Source organism: Drosophila suzukii (genome assembly GCF_043229965.1).
Source record: "Drosophila suzukii chromosome 2 unlocalized genomic scaffold, CBGP_Dsuzu_IsoJpt1.0 scf_2c, whole genome shotgun sequence".
In the NCBI taxonomy this organism is placed as follows: domain Eukaryota; kingdom Metazoa; phylum Arthropoda; class Insecta; order Diptera; family Drosophilidae; genus Drosophila; species Drosophila suzukii.
Window position 1 is genome coordinate 10,965,182 of NW_027255896.1, and position 12,077 is coordinate 10,977,258.

A 12,077-nucleotide genomic window follows, 5' to 3' on the forward strand; every position below is an offset into this window, starting at 1 on the left:
ATTAGGATCGGTTTTCCATCACAATTTTGTCGTCAAATTCTAGGATGTGCACTTTTTTTTTTAGCAATGCCGTTATGTATTGAGAGTGTGCTTCAGCGAAAATATGTGAGATAAGTCGCATCGGTTTTCTGTGTTCTTAGCTACAGGTGTGTTCATTGAAATAGCAGTGCTTATGACCTGCACGTATAAAATTGAAATATAAACACATCATTGAGACAAAACTTAGATACAACAGTTTTAATTGTTTTTTTTTCTAAATAATTTAACTGTTTTTTCCTGTTGCGCACTTAAATATTTTAGTAAATATGGATAATAACAAAAAAGAAAGACTAAATTATGGTGTTCATTAAAATAGTAGTAAATAGTAGTAAATAACTTAATCCTACAAAATATTGATTTGATTACGACCCAATATTTAGTTGTATAGCCTTTATTGGCTATTACAAGCTAACACCTACGTGGCATGGAGTCCACCAAGTCCTCGCAACGCTTGCGGGAAGTCTGGCCCCATCCCTCCTGCACAACTTGCCAAAGCTGCGGCTTAGAAGTCGGGGATTTCTTGGCAACATAACGCTTATGTCCCCAGATAAGTTCTCAATCGGATTTAAGTTCGGAGACTGTGCAGGCCACAGCATTACGTCAATTTGTTTTTGGCTAAACCACTCCTTGGTCAATTTGCTGGTATGTTTAGGAACATTGACCTGCTGAAATATCCATATTAAGGACATTTCATCATCAGTATACGACAGAATGACATTTCTGATTATACATACGCAAACATGTTGGACCATGATCCCATCGATCGAAAGAACGGGGCCCACACCGCTGTATGAGAATCATGCCCATACCATGATTTTAAGGGCACGTGCTTAACGGTTTTGAGCGAATGGTTTGGATGGCACTCGGTGTTTGGTGGGCGACGAAAATACTATTTTCAACCTCTTTCACCAAAAAACACCAGCTAAGACTGATCTGTATAAAAGGATAAATCGACCTTTTGAAAGTGGCTAGTTCAAGTGGTTTTTGGCTAACTTCAACCTATCTTTGGGGTGTCTTTTCCCAAGTAATGGCTCCTTTCGAGGACTTCTAGCATTCAAATTTTCTTCTAACAGACTTCGGAAAATAGTGCCATCACTGATTCCCAAGCTCAGATCCGCTTTTATAGTCCTACAGGATGCAAAAGGATAAGCTTTGCTGAAGCGCACTATGCGTACGTCCTCTACAATTGTGGTTTTCCGTATCGCATCGCGTTTTTCGGATTTCGGTTCATAATTCATGGCATTGAAAACCATATTGGCTGGACATTTTAAGAGACTCTAAATATATTTATACGTTTTGCGCTCCTTTCTTAGCTCAATCATTTTTTCCTTTCTCCCTTGAAGCAATGAGGTCCTCTACCCACTAAAGGTGTTTTTTTTTACAGTTACAATGTATTATCGTTCAATTTATAATAATGGTCTTAATTTAATCTAATTTTCACCAAATTACAAACATTTTCGGAACTTTTCCTTGAAGAAAATCAAAAACTACTATTTCAGTGAACAGCCAAAATGTTGTGCCCGTGTGCAAACATATGAAAATAACCCAAAAACCTACCAAATCTTATGGGGCTTTTTTTATACCCGTTACTCGTAGAGTAAAAGGGTATACTAGGTTCGTCGGAAAGTATGCAACAGGCAGAAGGAAGCGTTTCCGACCCCACAAAGTATATATATTCTTGATCAGGATCACTAGCCGAGTCGATCTACCCTTCAGTTCCAAAAAAAAAGTTTCACTTGTTGCACAAGTGAAGAACAAGTGACGCTCCATATAGAAAATTGTATGGGATGTGCGCATTTTCACAAGTGAAAATTCAAATGAAAATTTTTCGAAGTCCCACGGGACTTCACTTGTTCCTTATACTAATTTTTCGTATGGCCTGTCACGTGCCGGTGACACGTCCCAAGTGAAATCACTTAGGGAAAATGCAAATTTTTCCATGAGTTTTTACTTATGAAATCACTGGCAAGTGACCCGTCCCAAGTGAAATCCCTTGTGAAAATCAGAATTTTTCCATGATTTTTCACTTATGAATTCACTTGCATAATTGAACTCATGGAAAAGTTTTGACTTTCACAAGTGAAATCACTTGTGAAAATCAGAATTTTTCCATGAGTTTTCACTTATGAATTCACTTGCAAGTGACACTTCCCAAGTGAAATCACTTGTGAAAGTCAAAACTTTTCCATGAGTTCAATTATGAAAATATAGAATTTAAAATGCATACATATTTAATTTCATTTCAGTTAATTTTAATTATACGGTATTATTTAAATTTTCACCAATTTGACTGTTATTATTTCTGTTTTTTTGTTTGGTTAGTTTATTTTTTACATTCGTCATAGCTTTCCGCAAACATTTGTCCGGGTCCTCGGAGTCCTTGGCCAACGCTCCTGAAAAAATGTAATGGCATATGTTTAGAAATGCGTTTTACTTGTTTATTTGTATATTTACCTTTAAGAACTCCGTAAAACCCTATACGGGATCGGAGGGACTTCTTTCCGTTGGACCCGTCCAAATTGTAATTATTAATCATTTCTTAGGCTATGACCATCTTGAACCTCTTTGACAGCGGTTCGCTACCATTTCTTTGGGATATTTTCTTTGTCTGCAAATAGAAATAAAAAAGAAACATAGAAATGCAAAAACAAGTCGGCCTTGCTCGATACTTACGTAAAAACCGATGAGCTCCGGGGTCAAGGAATTTTCAAACGCATCTAGTTCCTCTTCAGTTTTTAAGGGAAACGGTACCGCGCCCGTAATCTCCTTGTCTAGAGCGAATGATGCCTTCCAAATCGCGGTGACTTCCGCCACTTTGTCCGCCAAAATGTCGAGCTTTTGCGACATAACAGAGATCTCCCTGCGGGTTTGGCACAACTCTTCTGAAATTTTAATTTGTATATATTACAAAAAATAAATAAAACATCAAAATAGACTAAAAATAGTAATCGCCCTGATTTTTAGAAATCTGTCGTCAATGGCGACTTATTTTATAAATTTAGAGTACGATATATTTTCAAGCAAAACGGCCGAATACTATTTTTAGTGTAAGTAACAGTATTAATATTAAATAGTATTCGTATTTATCGTGCTTTAAATTTATAAAACAAATCGCCATTGTCGACAAATTTCTAAAAATCAGGGCGATTACTATTTTCAGTGTAGGGTTATAAAACATACCTTTCAACTCTGCCATTTGCCGTTCAGTTGAATCTTTAAAAAAAATAAGAAAAATTAGAAAATTACACAGTAACACAAATTTATTAACTCACTAGAGACCGATGGGGTTTCTGTAAAAAAATAATATTGTATTAATGCAATCACTATGGATATTGAAACAAGAAAATCAATTTCTTGTGTTTACACTTACCTTCCAAATCAAACTGGACTCGACGCACTTTCGATTCTGGCTGAGACATACCAATTTAAAAATGATTAATATAAACAAAAAAATAATTAAATCAAGTATAAGTAAAAAATTAAAAATTAATCAAATTATAAAAAATAAACAAACATAAATGAAAATAATAATAAACAGAAAATAAACAACAATTGTTAGTAACGAAAATATTAGTAAATAGTTAGAAATAAATTAAATTACAAAAAATAAACCAAAATTAGGGAAAATAATAAGAAAAAAATTAAATAAACAATAATTGTAAGTAAAGAAAATTAAAAGAATAATAAATAAAATAATACAAGTGCCGTTTTTTTTTTTTTTTGGTACTCGAACCGAGGTAGGTGAATCTTCGAAAGATATTTAAAGCGCCGTCGCAATAAATATGCCCGATTCATAATAAAATTACACCTACGGACTAAACACCTCCTTTACAAAAAAAAAAAACTAAAAATCCCATTTAAAAAAAAAATGCAAACATGGAACTACTAATATTTTTTCTAAATAAGGAATGACTACCGCTTTTCTCCTAAATTCCATTATTGAAAATCTTTTTATACTAGAAGGCACTTATAAATTAACTAAATATATAGCTAGGCCAGAAGAATTCATTGGCTCAATAAAAAAACTGTCCCTATCTTGCAATTCCCTTCAATTAATAAAAATTTCCCCATCTACCTCTTCAAAAGATTCTATTTGAATTGGAACCTCATCTCCTACAAAACAAAAATTGTCTGGTTGCCTATCACTAAGTGTGCAGTCGTTCATTTTAAGATTTCTGCCTACTAATTTAATTTGTTCTTCTGCGGGGGCTACGTATTTTTCCTTGACTATCTTCCTAAATATTTGTTCTAAGATATACGATTTTTTTCTAACACATTTTTTAAGGAGCTGCAAGTAATTCTCAAAGGAGTAAGAAGATCCTGAAACCGGATTTCCGACTTGATTAATAGTTTCTCTTACATGAAGTAAGCCGTGGACATTGTAAGTCACACTGTTTGCTCCAAATACAATGGGGAAATTTTCAACAAACAGATTTAATATTTGTTGAGCATTTTCAATATTATTTCCCCGTTGCTTTTGCGAACAGAGCAGTCTATATGCGCAGTGCAGTAATAAAAATATATAATACTGGTTGTTGAACTAATAAGCTTTTTTATTAGTTGTTGCTAAATTAAAATACGAATTTCAGGTTGCTTTAGGCTTGTTAACAATTTATTAGCGAGAGAGAGTACAGCAGGCGAGACGAGAATGCGTTTTATGTCGAGATCAGAATTCGTACTGATTTACAAAGGGACAGCCAGCCGAAAGCTGGGCCGAAAAATGCAAGTACACAAAAGACGAGAGAGCTAGATAAAGAGAGCTACCTTTCGCGATGCCATTAATATAAGAGATCGAATTAAGAAGTTAGTTGGCTGCTGCGGCTGCGTGACCCGACATACTCCCCCCGTTGGAAGCCTGGGCTTCAACATTATCCTTAAGGGGTAGCAGACACAGCTTGTTTACTGCTCGCTTTGTCACTCCTGATGCTGTCTTCAGAACGGCAACTCGAGCAACCCGATCTCCACCGAAGAGAAGCTCGATCACTCTGGCGAGGGGCCACTTCATGGGAGGCAAGTTTTCGTCCTTAACCAGAACTAAGTCATCGACAACCAGGCCAGGTTTTGGGGTGCGCCACTTGTAGCGCTGTTGTAGCAATGTTAGGTATTCTTCCTTCCATCGGGACCAAAAGATCTGCTGCAAGTAAGCCACGCGTTGCCATCCATCCAAGCGATTGAAGTTAAGACTGGTCACATCCGGCTCGACGAAAGAAGAAGGCGGACCACCATTCAAAAAATGTGCTGGGGTTAATACATCCAGATCAGCTGGGTTTTCTGAAATCGAGACTAATGGTCGAGAATTAACAACCGCCGAAATGTGACACACCAGGGTCCGCAACTCCTCAAAGGCTAAAACAGCAGTGCCAACAGCGCGGTAGAAATGATGCTTAGCGATCTTCACAGCCGCTTCCCAAAGACCGCCAAAGTGTGGCGACCTAGGAGGAATGAAACACCAATCAATAGCCTCAGCTAGGCAAAAGTCCAATGTAGCTCTCTGATGATCACTGCTGAGGAAAAGACGCCTTAGTTCGAGCAGCTCATTGCGAGCTCCAACAAAGTTGGTTGCATTATCAGACCAAATCTGCCGCGGCCTTCTTCTAGTGCATATAAATCGTTTGAGGCCATGTAGAAACGATACCGTAGAGAGATCCTTGACCAACTCCAGATGAATAGCCTTCGTGGCGAAGCAAATGAAGACACAAACGTAGCATTTTACTGGAGGCTTGCTTCGCACCTCTGACTTGTAGAGAAATGGCCCGCAAAAGTCAATGCCAGTGACTTCGAATGCATGAGATCCATCAAGTCGTTCCTTTGGAAGATCCGCCATTATATGCTCCACTACTCGAGGCTTCATTCGAAAGCATCTAATGCATTTGTTTACCGCCTTCATTACCGTCTTTCTCCCCCCAATAGGCCAATATTGGGATCGAATTATGCCAAGTAATGCCCGTGGCCCAGTGTGCAGATTGCGTTCATGAAAGTGAGTAATAATGGCAATAGTGACCGACTGACTCCGTGGTAATATAATTGGATGACGCCCATTAAAATCCAGAGAAGAATTCCTCAGCCGGCCATCCACTCTAAGAAGCCCAAGTTGTTCAATGAATGGCGAAAGAGATGCGAGCGAGCTGGAGGAGTGCACCATTCCCTTTGACTGCAATGATTTGATGTCATCCCATAAATGTGAGCGCTGGACAAGACGAAGCAACAGCAGCGTACCGCCTTGAAGGTCAGACACCGTGAGCGTAGGGCGATGGATGCGATTACTAAACTTATAGACGTATCCGAAAACTCTTTGAAGGGCAGCAAAGGAGTTGGCAAATTTGGAACTGGACACTATGTCTTCATATGGAGATTTTATTAGCAGGATCCTCCGGCGAACCTCAAGCGTTGGCTTTTCAGCAGTGATTGGGGTCGGCCAGTCAGCTTTGGGACCACAGAGGAATTTTGGTCCATGAGTCCAGAGAGGAGACTCGTTGAGCTCAGCAGAAAAAGCACCTCGGGAGAGAATGTCAGCTGGATTTAAGGAAGTTGGAACATATCGCCACTCCACTGACTCAGTTAGCTCCTGAATGGCAGCTACTCGGTTCGCTACAAAAATATTGAATCTGGACGGCTCGTCCCGGATCCATGAAAGCGCAACAGCAGAGTCGCTCCAGCAATAAACCTTTCCCTCAAATGCATTCGTCCCAGACACTTCTGCGATGAGCCTAGACAGGAGCTCCGCCCCACACAGTTCCAACTTGGGCACAGTGAGTGTTTTCAAGGGGGCTACCCTTGACTTTGAGCAAAGTAATTGAGATCGGCCTTTGCAAACGATGCTTCTATGCTGGCATCACAAAATCCATGTATTTCACTCTCAGAGTTTGGAGAACGAACCAGCCGAGGAAATGACGCATGCTTAATCTGCCCAAAACTCGTACATATAGCACTCCATTCCGTATTCTGTGACTCAGGAAGGCTTTCATCCCAGGATAACTTCTCCTTGCACAGTTGTTGAAGGAAAATTTTCGATTTTGTGATCACAGGCCCACCAACCCGAGAGGATCGTAGAATCGCGCTATTGCAGACAGGACAGATCGCCTGCAGGGGCTTGAGGTTGACTGTAAGACAGAAAAGGAAAACAGTAGTTGGTCAGAGACTGGATCCCAAGCGAGACCTAAGGTTTTTGCAAAATCAGTGCCATCATCAAACTTCAAATAGGACTCCTTATCCTTGTCTGCAACTCCATCCAAAACAGCCGACACATTGGAGCACCACTTTCTAAGCTTAAATTTTCCCTTGGCTAGAAGTTTTGATGCCTGATCCATAATGATGACTGCCTCTTCCTTGGACTTGGCTCCAGATATCAAATCATCCACATAAAAATCTCGACGAATGACCTCAGCCCCAAGCGGAAACGCTGTATGCTCGTCTGCTGCCAACTGATGCATAGCTCGCACAGCCAGAAATGATGCGGGCTTCGTGCCATAAGTAACGGTGTCTAGCTTAAACACCCGCAATTGATCCTGGGGGGAGTCCCTCCACAAAATGCATTGCAAATGGCTGTCCTCAGGCTGAACCCTAACACAACGGTACATTTTGCAAATGTCTCCTGTGATTGCTACTGGGTGTGAACGAAACCGTAGAAGAATCTGGAACAGCTTAGGCTGAATAACAGGGCCTGCCATAAGAACATCGTTGAGAGAATAGCCTGAGGAACTGGCCGCCGATCCATCAAAAACTACGCGAAGCTTTGTAGTGGAGCTATCTTCCTTTATGACGCAATGATGAGGCAAGAAATATCGGCACAACCCGATGTCAGCGGCAGAAACTGATGACATATGTCCTAGATCGAGATATTCTTTTATGAATGCTGCATATTGAGCCTTCAAAGATGGCTGACGATTCAACTTTCTCTCTAGGGACAATAATCTTCGATAAGCTTGCTTGTAGGACTCTCCCAAAATATCTAGATTAAACTTGGCAGGCAGCCGAACAGAATAATCACCAGCTGGCAAACGATTGACGTGTCTTACGAAATGTGCTTCACAGTCCAATTCTTCCTTAGTAGCGCGTATAATTGGCTCGGCGCAGCTTTCCACTTCCCAAAATCGTCGAAGAAGATCATCTAACCGATCGAAACTATTCTCTCTACTAGCGAGAAGTTCATCTTGAGACGACATTAAAACCGAGCCATTGGAAAGGCCATAGCCTCCAGAAACAACCCAACCCAGACGCGTCTTTTGAATTAGGGGTAATCCAGGTGGGAGCTTGATTTGGCCAACGCACAACATCTCGAAAAAGAGGCTGGCTCCGATTAAAAGATCCACCCGCTGGGGAGCATAAAACCTTGGGTCAGCTAACTGTATATTTTTGGGTATGTTCCAGCTGCCAATGTCGACGTTGAAGCTAGGCTGTCGCTCTGTTATGTTCGGAGAAATGGAATACCCTGTATCATTACAGAATATACAAATCCAGGGGTTAGCGTTCGAGGCAACAAATGCTGATCTACGCGCATTGGGTATTCTGTTACTTCCCACCTGATTGCCCGGCGTATAGTTTGCCATGGCGAAATCCATAGTCTCCAACGTCCTGCATCGCTGCTCCAGAAATGATGCCATTGACTCCCACGTAGGAATTAAATTGACGAAGGCAGGGTCCTCTAAACGCTCTTCCCACTTTGCCTGACTTGCCGGATCCAACCTTTGGAACAGGACTTGGACGATGATGCATCCTGCGATTTGTTCTGTCGTGCCCAGTCCCTTGAGAGCACGAGTATGAGCATTGAATTTATCGGACAGATCCCGAAGTGTCGAGACGGAACCACTCTGCACCGCCTTTAGTCCCAGGATCTCAATAATGTGTGCCTGAAAAACCAAACGTCGATTATCAAATCTATTTTTCAGCAAATCTAAAGCAATTGCGTAGTTGCCATCCGAAATTTCCAATGAGCGAATAGTTTCCAACGCTGCGTCCCTCAGGCATGATCGTAGATGCTGCAGCTTTTCTACGTTGGTGAGGTCCGGATGACTATCTATGATCGTGGTAAACATAGAATAAAAGTCAGACCAATTTGCATAACCTCCAGCGAATTTTGGAAGCTCCAGTGGGGGCAGCAATGCTGCCCTATGTCGAGGCTGACGCTGCTGGGGGCCGAAAACTCCCGGAGTGATGCCGTCAGCAAAAGTTGAATGCGAAAGAAGCTGTGAGGTGCGCTTTGAAATTTCGGATCGAACCGATGACTTCAGAGTTACGAGAATGTCATCAAATTTCTCACTTAAATCACCTCCAATTTCCTCTAAATCCAATTCTTCGAGCTCACCGAGCACCTTTTTAAATGACTCTTGAAGCTCATCAATCAACTCTAACCTCACATGAAGACCGGATTCGTCGCATGAAGTTAACGCCGCACTTGATAGGGAATCCACTAAGCGCTCCACTCTATTAAATAAAGCCGTTGCCTTGCGCTTTAAAAATATTGCCCTGTTTGCATCAGCGGTAACATCTCCAAAAGCTCCCGTAGGCATGGCTACAACAACAACAGCAGACGAAATGCCCTAAATTCGGCTCCAGCGGGAAGATGAGCGCAAAGCAAACGAGGGAATAACAGCCCGTTACTTGGCTATGTACGCTTCTATGTATAGCTGATTTTGCGCCTTATATGTAAATTTCCGCAATCACCAACTGCTATTTATTTATAGCGCTCACTGCATTTAAGGCCTTATGATTGTTGCTACGCCAATGCACCGCAGAAGCAAGAATGAAAAAAGTCAATAAATAGACTTATATGATTTGCACTTAGTATTATTTATGCACAAATCACGTCGGGGTCACCAATGTTGAACTAATAAGCTTTTTTATTAGTTGTTGCTAAATTAAAATACGAATTTCAGGTTGCTTTAGGCTTGTTAACAATTTATTAGCGAGAGAGAGTACAGCAGGCGAGACGAGAATGCGTTTTATGTCGAGATCAGAATTCGTACTGATTTACAAAGGGACAGCCAGCCGAAAGCTGGGCCGAAAAATGCAAGTACACAAAAGACGAGAGAGCTAGATAAAGAGAGCTACCTTTCGCGATGCCATTAATATAAGAGATCGAATTAAGAAGTTAGTTGGCTGCTGCGGCTGCGTGACCCGACACTGGTCATATAATATTGAATCTTTAAGAGCTACAATACCAGTGTATAATAAGAACTGCCTAAACTCAGTGCTTTTCCAGTTAGGAAGCTCCGGACGGACTATTCAAATAATCTTTGCTGTGATGGTTTGGATAAATTCTATTCGCAAAGTCTTCATCAGTAATTAACTGACTAGCAACAGTACTGTATGTTAATGTACCATCTACTTTGCGACCAACCTGAAGACACCAGCCGTGACTGGATGTATGTCCAGGGGTTCCTGTAACAAATGCCCTTGCAGGTGCATCACAAACCACCGCCCTAAGTTCTATATTTACTTTTTTGTTTAAAATTGTAAGTCCGTTTATAAAAAGATCGGACAATTCACTAGTAAATTTTGACATGTATTGAACACAATTAGATGGCTTCTTTTTAGATGAAAAAACTCGTACTGGAAAAACGGGGCATTTATTAATATTATTAACTCGAACTAAAATAGGCCACAATTGTGCACGAGAGCTCTTAGTTAAGGGAAGACCGTCAATATTAACGTCAATGCTTAAAACTTCTGGTAATTCTGCTACCACAGATAATTTTACTAATTGCTTCGAAAAGCTAATATGCAAATAGGAACCCCCATCTATTTCCGTAATGTCTAATGTATTCCTGCATTTAAATTTATAAAAAGGCCTAACATTTAAATTTTCTTCATTTAAAATTTTGATTAGATCTATAGCGCAACTACGAGTTGGCTTGTGCTTTATATACCACTGCTTCAACTTAAAATTTAAGTCTCCCTGATCGGACTCAATGTTTTCTATATCTTCCTGATTAACTTCTACATTATCTTGACCGCCTAATACATTTTCCTGATCTACATCAAAATTTTCATTAACTTCTAAATTTTCCTCACCTAACTCTAGATCAGTGGTCGGCAGCGGCCTATCTAGTGAGCATAGGGAAGTGTTCTGCCCATCCTCTGCTCGCTCACGTATAACGTACATGTTCGTGTGACTTCGGCATGGGTCTTCGGGTCATTTTTTCTCAGCTTCGGCGCGCTTTTTTGTTGCTGCGGCAGAGGATCTCAGTGCAAAGCAGAGAAACGTCTCGCTACAGCACGCCGCGCGCAAACTTCGTGTTTGTTACACTCACACTAATGCAAGGCAAACTTGTGATGGTATGTGTGTGCCGACCACTGCTCTAGATTATCCTGACCTTCTTCTAAGTTTTCCTGATCAGCTTCAATTTCCTCGTGATAATAATAAATAAATAATTATTTATAAATAATTTATAATAATTATATTATTTATAAATAAATAAATAAATAATTAGTTATAAATAATAAATAATAATTATTTATAAATAATAAATAAATAATTATTTATAAATATTAAATAAAAAAATAAATAATTATTTTTAAATATTTATATATATAGTGACATATCCATAGTACCACATACTCCTATGTACATGTCCACACACCCACACATACATACACACATTATGCAGTCACCCTCAAGACACCCTTTAAGAAATAAGAATCCAGATTTAATTGTCAACAAGCTAATGGAAAATTACCGAACTAAAAGCAAGCCAGAGGAAATTTCCATGAAACAAAAAACCAAACTTTAAAGACTAAACAATTAGAACGAGCCGCTGTTCAGACTATCGGCACGTTCCCACGAATCAGGATACTCAGATTACGGGACCCAAGTCTGGAGTCCAAAGTCTAAATTTAAAGAATCACTCAATTGCAATAGATCCCACTCACAGAAAGCTCTAAAGCTTAAAACCGAGGTATGATCGTAAGTGAAGTAGGAGTTAGAGAATGAGTTCAGTTTGAGACTTATCAACAGTAGGTCGGTGTTCTTCCAAAATATTGTAACCAGTGTAAAAGTAAAATTAAATAAAGATTTTTTTAATACACTTATGGTGCAGATC

At 40.0% G+C, this 12,077-nt stretch overlaps 1 protein-coding gene across 10 annotated transcripts in view; it reads left to right on the plus strand.

The window, feature by feature from the left end:
- Positions 1-12,077, plus strand: part of p120ctn (adherens junction protein p120) — a 180,313-nt gene that overhangs the window by 60,642 nt on the left and 107,594 nt on the right. Inside the window, exon 4 of one of the 10 annotated variants that reach the window (XM_065868442.2) lies at positions 4,325-4,420. The exons of the other annotated variants lie outside the window; for them this stretch is intronic. Coding sequence (XP_065724514.1) covers positions 4,325-4,337 — 13 coding nt within the window. The 3' untranslated portion in view covers positions 4,338-4,420. The remainder of the gene's footprint in view (positions 1-4,324; positions 4,421-12,077) is intronic. 10 annotated transcript variants of the gene reach the window in all.